This window comes from Bos indicus x Bos taurus, chromosome 11, assembly GCF_003369695.1.
Source record: "Bos indicus x Bos taurus breed Angus x Brahman F1 hybrid chromosome 11, Bos_hybrid_MaternalHap_v2.0, whole genome shotgun sequence".
NCBI lineage: Eukaryota > Metazoa > Chordata > Mammalia > Artiodactyla > Bovidae > Bos > Bos indicus x Bos taurus.
The window spans coordinates 63,457,592-63,469,540 of NC_040086.1; the positions used below are offsets into that span (position 1 = coordinate 63,457,592).

Sequence of the window (11,949 nt, forward strand, 5' to 3'; positions counted from 1 at the left end):
GGAGTGGGGTAGCCATTCCTTTCTCCAGGGAATCTTCCCAACCCAGGGATCAAACGCAGGTCTCCTGCATTGCAGGTGGATTCTTTATTGTCTGTATGCTCTTGGGGCAATCCACATAGAAATTCTGTTTTAAAATAAATATTCAGCTGTCCTTTGAAAGTAGCATAAATAACATAAGCAGGATTTGCTATCATGTGTGCAACATACCCCAAGTGAACATACTGTTGACAAAGATTACCTTAGAAATGAGTAATTACAAAACAGTTGGTCCTTAACTTAGCCAAGTCCTATGCCAGTTAATATCAAGCATTTTACTAAGATCCTGGCCTGACTTCCTTCCCCTGACAGGGACCCCATCAAGCTGTGGTAACCATCTTGCATGCCTACCATGGCAGGCATGCAGAAAACACATTTTGCTTCACAGAGCATGCTGCCCACCAGTGCAAAATATTCCTTCTACTCCAGTGACTAAAAGCCCTTAGACAATGCCTTAAAAAATACTGATCAAAAAGAAACATTTACAATAGTTAACAAGTTTATCAATATGACTGGGTCTTTAAAAAAAAAAAAAAAAAAAAAGGCAGTCCAATTTACTTAAGAGAAAACAAGCCAAAACAAACAGCCAAATGCAAAAACTTCCTGCTCTGCCTCTATTATCATCTTGTTCAAGTTTCTGAGGATTTTGCTGTTAGATTGTATATTTGTGTTCCACCCCATAACATAGGAACTCTGCCAACAGTGGCGCTCATCGGCACAGCTGTCTCCAACTTCAAGTGTTAAGACTCCACGAGAACCCTGTAGCTATTGCAAATTGTTAATATTTTGATCTCGGCAGACACTATCCTAAAGAGGCAGAAAACCAGGCTTATTGAGTTTAGACTCTTCCACTTCCCAGTTCCCACAACAGTGATTGGAATCAAAACGGTTTTGACTTTTCCATCCCAGATCACCAACACCAGATAGTTCTGCAACCAGTTTCCACAAGACACGTCAAGGGCTACAGGTAAAACATGGGAGTTTCTCAGAAGGAGGCTTATGCACACCCTAAGTTAACCAAATACAACAATTATAATTATTGCGTTTGTCAGCAGGGACAAAACAACATTTTAAAATAATCAGATTTGTTTTTTTTTAACTTAATAGATCTTTATTAAAAGCAACCACAATGTGCCTGATGATATTAGGCCAACAAGTAGAAAACTAGGCAACAGAAGTAACCCTGAATCCCAAAAGCTCATATTTTGGGACAGATGTAGCTGTGTATAACAACCCAACTCTAAATGGTGATAACTGTCATACAGTGTGGAGGGAAAGTGCTATAACGAGTCCACGATTTTTCCTTAGGGAGTGAGGGAGGGGGAAATCCGGGAGGACCTCAGAAGAGGAATGACTCAGGGCCAGTAGTAGGGGAATGAGCAGAATTTCACATGTTGGAGAAGGAAAAGAAGAACATTCTGGAATAAACAGCATGAGCGAGTGGACCATTCAGAAGAACAGTTTTAATATTGATACTGATCCACTTTTTATATATGTTATTAGTTAAAGGGATCAGAAAGCAGAGGGAATCAGGTACAGCTGGAAAGGAAGTAGCATCTGTTAAGATCCCTGTGGAAACAAACTCAGCAGATGGAGGTTAGTGAACGCCCACCACCTACCAAGACTATAACCTTGCAGTAGGCTCTTAATTTTATACAATGACAATGTCCTGGCTTATAAGTTGTTAAAGGTCTTTCCAAGTTTTTTGTTTTGTTTTGCTTTCAAGATTTTCTAAGGAAGAGACCAAGATTTTCTAGGGAAGAGATCAAGATTCCAATTCTTAGTGGACTCCAGGATTCTATTCTGGTAGAGCAGAAACACACCTACTTTTTTAAGGCTAAGGCAAAGAGAAGGGATCAATACTTGTTCCACTGTGTCTAATTTTCATAACTACTTACTTCAATAACTATACAGCTAACATTCCAGTAATAATCAACTCTGAATTCACATTCCTTCCATTATCTTAAGGTGTAACAAGCCCAAGTTTACTTAAATTCACTTTAATACAGTATGTGCCTCATAGCATTTTCAGGGAAGATAAGGGAAGTGAAAAAAGTTATGGCAATGACAGGATGTCACTAATTCAGAAGAATTAGGGACAGTATGACTGGCAGAAACGGTCTGAGCTTTGAAGTCAGAATGACTAAGGCTGGCCACCCTCTGCCCTTCTGAGATAGCACCTTGTGGTGCTTGAAAACACAGTCCTTCCTGAGACAGCCTACTAGGGTTATTTAACCTCTCTGGGTCTTGATTTCACCCCCCCATAAATGGAGGTAATAAAACCATATGTGCTTCCCTGGAGGCTCAGTGGTAAAGAAGCCGTCTGCCAATGCAGGAGACACGAGTTCAATCCCCAGGTTGAGAAGATCCCCTGGAGAAGGAAGTGGCAACTCACTCCAGTATTCTTGCCTGGAGAATCCTGTGGACAGAGAAGTCAGGCGAGCTACAGTCCATGGGGTGGCTAAAGAGTCAGACATGACTGAGCGACTAAACAACTAACAAAACCATATACAGCACAGAATTGTTGAAAAAACTAAAGGAGTAAAGTGCTATAAAAAATATTTGCTGTCTTCGGTAAGTAATGTAAGCTTCCTCATGGGTTAAACGTGGTAACACCTCCCTCACGTGGTTATTTGAAAGTGAGACTGTAAAAAACCTCTCGGTGTCCAGCGATGAGCCGACACCAGAAACCTGTGTTATTCCTAGTGTGTGCTGTAAGCTTTACACAGGCTAGCTCATTTAATTCCCACAGCAACTCCACGAAATCAGTAGTTTTTATTCCCATTTTATTCACTCAGATAAAAGCAAAGTGAGATACATCAGTAACTCGCCTTGGATCAGAAGGTGACCAAATGGCTAAGCCTTGAGCCATATGTTACAAATGCATTTAAAGCAGGATCTTTGGCCTTCGGCTGAAATAACCAGTTAGACATTTTTCAGTCAGTTGAGACTGAGAGTAAAGACATCAGGGAATTATTCTTAATTTTGTGAAGTGTAATCATTGTCTTGTGGTTTCACATAAGAGTATGCTTATCTTTTGGAAAGTAAGCTCAAGTAATTGAATGTAAGAGTTCTAATGTCTAATTTCTTTGAAATGGTTCAGCAAAAAATATTTAAGCTTTTTAAGTTTTTTTCCAAATGGGAAACCTTTCAACATTAGGGAAAGTATGAGTGAGGGTGGTTATAAATCCATCCTCAGCAAGATGTGTGTTTCCGAGAAGAGTTCATCAACAAAATAGAAAGCTGAACGGTAGCTGAGTGGCTCTTGAGTTACTGCTCCTTGAGAAGAGTTTCTTCATTTTGTCTGCAAATTTCCAAATCATTTATAGCCATGATCCAGTGATTTAAAGATACAGACGAAACACACATGATTTAAAAAATTTTTTTCCATTTCCTCTGTACAAAAGGTCACTTTCAATAATTTATTGAGTTATTTTAATTATCTTTAATTTTTAATTTAATTATCTTTAATTTTCACTTACTGAAAAAGTCTGTAGAGTTATAAATCTTAACATGCATTTCTGTCTGGAGAGGGACAGAGGGTCAGGCTACTTTTTATACTGAAGCTATTGTTTAGGACCATCAGCAAAAAGAGCTTTACTAAATTTATAAGCATATATTCATTAGAGAGGAATTTTAAAATGACAGAAAAAAAGAATATTAGAAGACAAAACATATATTTTTTAAAATTAAGCACAATTTTACCACTTGCAAGGTTTTGATTTATTGCTAAATGTAATATATTTAAATACCTGTATTGTTTAATAAAAACCTTAAATATATGTGGGCTGTCAGGAAGATCTATTTTACCTAAGACACAAATATATTTCCCTTTAGTTTCCAGTTTGATGTCACTTCCTTATAACACACCTTGCCTACTTCCAAAAGGTATCTGAGGAAGCTCAAACATAAAAACCATTAGAACAGAAAACAGAAAATAGATTGAAATGCATACAGAGGAGTGGGAAATAAATCTAGCAAAAACCTAAGCTAATATGGCTACCATAACCAAGCAAAAATTTTAGCTCTGAGCTTGAGACGGTGGTAGTAAATAATAAAACAAAACAGAAAACCAATCACAGCATGCCCTGTAAGTCTGAAAGAAACGTTCTTCTGGGCACCAGCATTTAAAAGGAATTTTTCAGATGGGCCATTACATAAGAACGATGAACAATATAATGGACAGTGTCCACAAATGGGCAGTTTATACAGCCCATGCAGCCCATTTTTTTACCAGGCATTTCTTGTCTCATGACAAGGTCATTGCATTAAAAGTAATTCAGAAAAGGCCATTTTTGCAGCAGGCTAAGGCGCCACAGCTTTCTGATTCTCTAACTGAAACCAGAACCTATCCTCAAATATCCATTGTCTTAACTGGGCTTCTGACAGCGGTAGGGACAGCCAGTTCCATGCCAAACTGCTCTGAAAGCCTGGAAGAGAAATATTTATTTCTTGCTGGTGATTCCACCTGAAATCCCTTTGCTTTGGATATCAGATGGGATAGGATACAAAGCTGACCTGCCCTAGAAAGGAAGCGGCCAGGCCAGCATCCTTGAGCAAAGGAGGCAAGGAACCCCAATCTAGGGTGATGAACCAATCAATCTCCAACAAGCCCTGAGCATGGCAACCTTCCCTTCCTGCTACTATTGCTATTTGTGTGTGCAGGGACAAACAAGGACCCATAAAAATACCTGTTTATTATTAATAATCATGTCCAAAAGGAGGCAAGGCCCAGAAGCATATTCCTTACCCCACCCCATATTTCAGCCCTAGAAGGGCAACATTTTTCATTTTACCATTTCAAGATACAGTCTATGAAGGCCAAGCAAAGGTCTAACATAGAAAGACCAAGAGATGTGGTGGGACATGGGACATGCACACCAGGTAAGATCCTCTCGGGCTACTTATGGGACAGGTGTCCTAAGTCGGGTGTCTGGCAGACTAGGGGTTACTGCAGCCGAAGCTCCCTGGGGACCCAGAGAAAGGAAATTCCCTTTCCCAAACACCAACTCTCCCAACACCCCCTCCAGCCCAGCCGGGCGACAGCAGACGCCAAAGGACAACGGGGCACTAAAAAAAAAAAAAAAAAAAAAAGTGAGTAGATGCTTACAGCACAGCATTCTATCACCTGCTGCAAGACAAGCCCTCCCCGCCGGCCAGCCCTGAGTCACTTCCCCTCTCTGCATCGGGTCTCAATGCTCGCGGGGGCAAAAGACCCGGGGCCTCTGGCGCTGGATACCTGCAGCCCCCAAGTCGGCGCAGACACACGCTGGGCCTCCCTCTAGGCAAGTTCCCGTGGCTGCCGACCCGCTCTCTGCGCCCCAGCCGGCGCCGCCGCTACCTTGGCTAATGGCAACTCTGAATGAAAGGAGCCGAGACAGGCTCCGGATTTATGAATGTGCAGGGGAGGAGGGGAGGGATATCATGTGACAATAAAGGAGAGCGTCTTATTCACACAAAAAAAGTGGCTGTGGCGGGCACAGCCACGGAGCAGCGGCGGCCGCCGCGATGCGGTGACCGCTCGGACCCGAGGCCGACGATCTCAGGCACCCGGCCCGGCAGCCCAACCTCTAGTCGCACCCGCGATTGGAAACGCCTCGGGCGCTGGCAGAAGAAAGGCAAAGCCGCCTCGGCGGCCGCAGGTCCACGAAAAGCTGCACCTCGGCCAGGGGCTGAAGGAAGGCACGGGTCCCGCGAGGGGAGGTGGGGCCGCCGGACAGCCCCTCCAGCGAAGAGCCCTGAGCTTTGTTCGCCTCGGGCCCGCGGGCCGGGCACGCACTCTTGTGCACGCGCGCACACACAGATATACACAAAGATATACACAGAGACACACACAGATATACACACAAGGGCCCCGCAGCGCGCTGCCCCGCAGGCTCCCGCCCTCCCCCGCCGCACATCCTCGGATCCGCCCCCCGAGCAGCCCAGACCCCGCGGGGCGCCTGTCCCCGGCTGGCCAACTCGTGCACACACACGCACACGCGCCGCGGGGCCCCAGGGCTGCTCCAGCACGCCGGCCCGCGCAGGGACCCGGGTGCACGCAGACCCTAGCGCAACCCGCGCCCAGTCCTCCCTTAGCTCCGCAGTGTTTTTTATGAATGAAAATGTGGTATGCAAATGAGAGCGATTCAAGAAAACGACATGGCGGAGTCTGGGCCCCAGTGGGCTTCCGAAGGGACCGCGGGGCTAGCGGAGGGGGCGGGAGAGTCACAAAAGTCACCGGGTCAAAACCCACCGACCCCTGGAAGCCGGAGCGGGGATGTCAGGTGTTCCGCTCCCGCCGCCGAGGATCTCGAGAGGAGGGGTGATTTGAGTCCCCGGAGAGGGATCGGGGACCGCCCGGAGGTCACCCGCGCGCCCTTGGCCCCTGCAGCGGCCACCAGCCCGCCGACCCAACACGCGCCCCCTCCAGCCTGCAGCAGTTTTCGCCCCCTCCTCACTTCATCAACAAGGGGGGAAATCTCGTGTCCCACACCCCACAGACCAGCGAGTCACTGCACCCCAAGCCAAGTTCACCCAAACAGCGTCCCCGCCCGCGTCCTCAGCCCCGGCCCCCACGCTGCCCTCGCGGGGCACCATCGTCCCACCCCCGCGGCCAAACTTACTCGTCCGGGTGTGTTTCTTCGGTCATTTTCTTGTTCACCTAGACGCCTGTCCCGCGGCGGGCAGCTTTGCTCCCTTCATCTTCCTGTCCGCTCATCCTCCCCCCCACCCCCCTTCTTCACATCTCCGGAGATCGCCTGATTTGGTTGGGGGGAGCTGCTAGAGATGAAGGGGGCGCCGCAGAAGCCAGAAGGGGAAGCAGGGCGACGGGAGCGTGGGGTGAGGTCTGGGAGAAGGGGTGCACAGGCAAGCTTCGCGGGGAGTGAGCGCCGCAGGGCCGAGGGGCAAAGGCGGGCGGGGGCTCCGAGGGCTCGGGAGCGGGCGGAGCGGGGAGATTTGGGCAGGGGACGGCGGTAGGGGAGAGGAGGAGAAAAACAAGCGCGCGGTGGAGCGGCGGGGACTGCTGAGAGCAGGAGAAGAGGGCCGGCCGCGGGCGGGGGCTCGGCCCGGGGTTGCCCCAGGGGGGCCGGGCCAATCACGGTTCCGGGGAGCGCTCGGCGGCCAGGGGAGGTGCGCCCGGAAGGCGGTGCAGGGCGCCCCGTCCGAGCCCCATCTCTCGACTCTACCGATTTACTCCATATTGGATTCTCACCACCGCCAACAGGAGGAGGAAGTAGGGCGGAAGCGATGACGTCTTCCCAGCGGCCAGAGGTGGTGGAGTGCAAAAAGCTTCCTACTTGCGACCGAAAAAAAAAAAAAGGAGGAAAAAAAAAAAAAAAACTTTGTTCGGCCTACTGAGCATGCCCGACTTCCTTCCCTCCGTCCCCCGCCCCCCTCCAAGTCCCTCCCGGCTTCCACTCCCCGAGGAGCCCCGGAGCGGAGTTGTTTGCGCCGCGTTTAACTCCGGATCCTCCCGCGTTAGCGCTCCGGGTTTTAAGATGCCCGAGAGGAGGGAGGAGGTGGCAGCGGGGGACTCGCACACATCTGGCCTCCGGTTGGTTCCCTCCCTCCTCCCAAACCCCTGGATTAAAAATCGGAGGGAAGAGGAGGAGGGGGAAGACGGTGAGCTCTGGGGGTGGCCGGAGGGTTGCTGGCCTTCGGAAGACCAACTAACCCCACCTTGGGTCGGGAGGGTGGGAGCGGAACAGGTGCATTTGCCAAGATTCTGAATGGCAGAGGCTTTTCAGTTTCTCGTAAATCTCGGGATCTCTTTTCTTGGTAGGGGCTTGGGCGTTTTTAAGGAATCATTATTTGTACACTGAAAAAAAAAAATCCAACAGAAGCCAGGAGCGTTTGCATTCCAGTAGAAATGAAGGACTTTCCCAGGTTAAAATGCAAATCCAAATATGTTTTTTAAATTATTAAGTAAATCTCAAGTTGGTGGAGAATGGTCCTTGTCCTAGGCCCTTGAATGCCAGTTTCTGGCCCAGAGGTTGCCAGCCCCATGGGCTTCGGCACAGTGAGGTGGGGACCCCTGCTCCCGCTCTATCTCCCCTTTGTTTTTAAATTATTTTCCTAACCTGGCCTGGGACCGTGCCCAGGATAGGCCCGCACTTTTTAACACAGCACTGTCTAGGCAAAGGGCAAGCAACCTGCACAACTGTGCCAGGGTCTTTGCTTGGCTTGATGCTCTGCTGTTGCAGTTTTGAAATTCTTTATGGTGTTTAAACTGGGGGCTTCACATTGCTACTTTGCAGGGGTCCCAGAAATTCCATCGCCAGTGAATATTTCCTTCTGGGGTCTAGCTAGGGAGCAAGAGATATAGTCCCTGTTCCTTCCTGCTCTCGGAGCACTTTTATGTTCTCCTGAATGTCCCAAGACACTACACAAAAAATTTTAACTTAATGGCAATCACTGAACCAATTAAGAGAAGACTAAATATATGCCTCAAATGTTGCATAGGTAAAGGGTATATGTATGCATTTGGAGAGTCACAGTACTCTGAAGAAAGTTAAGAGTTTTCACCTTGAGTCAAGGGAAAACTAGTGGTTTACCCTAGGCTTTGTGTTTAATCTTAACCATGATCTTTGTGGACACAGATTGGGGTTAAACCCAATCAACCACTCTATGCTAAGTGCTGGTATGTGGTGGTAAAAAGGGCACTAGACAGGGGAGGAACACCTAGGTTCTGGTTTCCTCCTAGTAGCCCCAAGACCCTGAGTGAGGCTTTTAGCAATTCTTCAGTTTCTTTATAAAACAAGGATACCAAGGCCACACTTGTCTTTCTCAGTCTTTGAGACCACTGAGGGTCTATGAGAAAGCACTGAACAAAGCAAGACCTCATTGGCATCTAAATCCCCATGAGGTGAAGGCATCTACCCAGTTCTCACCTTTGCCCATTTGTTGCTTTTCTCAGCAATGTTTGAAAGAAGTCGTATTCAGTCATTCCTGAACTTCAGGAACATGGACATTTGTCTTGTCAGAAATATCCACCCAATGGGCGTCACCCTCTAGTTCAGAGTACTCAAATGACAAGGTTACAGGTGAGATGATTATTTTCTGCAGGTAGGCAAGCTGAATCTGTGTCACTACAACTCATTCATCCATCTCCCTGCTAATAACAGTGAATGACTGGCCCAACCCAGGAGCAAAAGAAAACATTCCAAGGTCCAAGAGTCACCAAGTCCCAACTTGGATGTTCTGCTGCCAGACTCCAGCAGGTCCTTAAGTTCTCTGAGCCTCACACTATCCTGTATTAACAAGGTAATATCCACAACATAGCGTTGTTGGAGGATTAAATGGCTATAAAATGAAGGCACTGTGTTAAGCACACTGCAAATACGAGATTAACGGCAACCCTTTCTTCCCTTTAGCCAGTGGATTATCAAATGCTCTCTCTTTCACTCCTGGTCCTTTATGTTCCTCTAAAGAAAACCTTCCAATGTTTGCCTTGTTCATTACGCAAAAGGAATCTTTTTGATGAAAATGTCCCAAGCAGGTCACCCCTCCCGCATCAATCGCTAACTATGACTGGCAGCTCCGAGAATAAATGGCGGTATTGAGTGAATAACTCAGATGTTTATTGATCGGAATACCAGGGTGTTATCAAAGCCTACTGGATAGTTACCATAATTGGGGATATCACGGATTCAGAGTTTTAATGACACTGCTGAAAAGAGCTAAATACCCACATCCCTGTCTCGCCCCGACAAACAGCAAAACAAGGGGCAGGCAACCCAAGGGTGTCTCGTACAGGGTGTCAAAAGTAATGTCCATCTGCTCACACTTCAGGGTAACTCAGCGGAGTCTCCCGTAGGACCCCCAGCTACTCGCCTCCGAACCCGAGTCCGGGGCGGAGGAGCACCCGCTACCGAGTCCTCCCGGCTGGCCGCCAGGAAAGCCCGGAACCCGAGAGACCCTAGGCGGCCTCGGGACGGGCATGCTCAGTAGACCCGCGTGCTAGTTTCAATCGGAAGCCGGCCTCGGCCCCCGCCCCCTCCCGCCCCGCAAGGGCGTGGGGAGAAGCGGACATTTTCTCCTCCACAATCCGCTCTCTCTTGTCCTTCGCCCCCTTTCTGCGTCCTCCCACTTTTCGCCCGTCTGGGTCCGACTGGGCGCTGGTGTAGATCTCTCGGGAGTGGGCTGGTGATAGTGACTCCCTTCGCCCTCCCCCAGGGTTAGGGGGGTTGCAGGGTAGGGGGTGGTTGGGGAGGACTCCACTGTGCCCTAAGGTGGTTTGTGCCGCCCGACCGCGGCCCTCAGGAGCCCCCCCACTGCCGCAGCGCCCCCCACTCCCCGCCCCGCGAGGCGTGCGCAGCTGCGCCCCGCCTGTCCTCATCTCACCCTCATCCTGCCCCTTCGGTATTTCTCAATGACCGGCGCTCGGAGGACACTTCCGACCCGGGAGGGAGCGGGTATCATTAGCGCCAGCTTTATCAGTTCCTTCCGGTCTGCCAGGAGCCCAGCCTTGCGCGCAGCTTGGCCGCGCCCTGGGCTCTCGGGTGCCTTTATTTTTCTGTTTAAACAAGCAGTCGTGTGTGCCTGGGTGTGCCAAACGAATGTGCAGCCCGGCTGCTCCGCCCTCCCCCGCACCAGACCCGCCGGCCGGAATGGAAACCCAAGCTCTCTCGAAAAGAAGGGGATGATGCAAACTTAGAAACTGACCCGGCGTCCGGGAACGATGCCCCTGCGGGGCGCGGCGTCCCAATCCCAGCATGAATGGCTGGAGCCCGATTGCATAATCGGCGCTGTATAAATAGCCGACGGGCGGGCCGCTGACGCGCTTGCTGGTCCCGTTATCGTGAATACTTCATTCCCGATGCTTTCACTCCCGGGTCATTTTCCGTTTCAGCTGCAAGGCTGGGATTTTAAATAGCAGAGATGAAAGGCTCTCATTCCTGCCTCCCTGCTCCCTTGAGGTCATGTATTATGAATGAAACCTCGCTGCTTCCTGATGGCTCACTTCAGGTAGGGGAGAGAGTAAGTCAAGGCAGCGGTCCACCGAACCTCGTGTGTGTATGTGTGTGTGAAAAGGCAGCGGTCCACCGAGCCTCGTGTGTGTGTGTGTGTCCCGGAGGGAGAGAAAGCAAGAATAAATGATTGACAGGGCTGGGCAACCGTCTCATCGAGAAAACGTAACCGCTGATGGTTTGCCTCTGGAGTTTCAGTTTACAACTCTACAGCCTCATTGTAAGATAGATTATGCAAAGGGTCTTTTCGGCTGTGGCTGCTCACTCGCCTTCGGCCTCCGAGAAGTGCTGTTTCAGTCGGAGGAGCTGGTTCCCTTTCTCGGAGGCAGCAGACATCCCTGACTGTAAAAGCCCTGGGGACCTCTGAGGTCTAGAAGAAAAGCAGTGCCACGGGTTAGTTTAGCCACTCTCTTGTTTCTTAGAAGCTTCTGCTATGTCCAAAGATGAGGAAGTGCAAAAACTTATTCCTCCCAACTGTATTTCACAAATACATGGTTGTTTTAAAAATGATAGTGTGCCGAGGGTTTTTGTTTTTTTCTTTTTAACCCTTTCTCTTAAACACCAAGTTTCGACTTATTTTCTCAAAATAAATGACTGGTTCTTCACCAATGCATTTCCGGTAAGTGAAAGGCAGTGGCCTGGTCATTATTTTTCAAACCAGAGGCTTATTGCTCCAACCTGGATTTAAAATGCCAGGTCCTTTGTGACGCTTTAGGGTTATAGGAGACCATGAACCCAGGGTCCTGCCCTCCAAGGTTTTCTGTAAGGTGAGGCAACAGTCCTATACAGAAAACATTAGGGCAATGGCTGACGCCTTTAAAACATGAGGTAAGCAGGAGAGAAAGCAGAGGTCAGGGAAAGGAAGGCTCCCCAGAAGAAGGGGTGTCTGAGCCACATCCTGAAGGAAGGCGAGACAGTGTAGATAACTGACAGCCCAGTGAACCCAGAAGCCCCAAGGTGT

General features: G+C 49.0%; 1 protein-coding gene across 3 annotated transcripts in view; it reads right to left on the reverse strand.

The window, feature by feature from the left end:
* Nucleotides 1-10,461, reverse strand: part of SPRED2 (sprouty related EVH1 domain containing 2) — a 126,778-nt gene extending 116,317 nt beyond the window's left edge. The window contains exons 1-2 of one of the 3 annotated variants that reach the window (XM_027555643.1): nt 10,363-10,461; nt 6,642-7,312 (exon numbers count right to left, since the gene is read on the reverse strand). In XM_027555643.1, the coding sequence (XP_027411444.1) occupies nt 6,642-6,667 (26 nt within the window). In that variant the 5' untranslated portion in view covers nt 6,668-7,312; nt 10,363-10,461. Of the gene's footprint in view, nt 1-6,641; nt 7,339-10,362 lie in introns of those variants that run through there. The other 2 variants (XM_027555645.1, XM_027555644.1) reach the window with 2 other exon arrangements.
* Nucleotides 10,462-11,949: the final 1,488 nt, after the last annotated feature.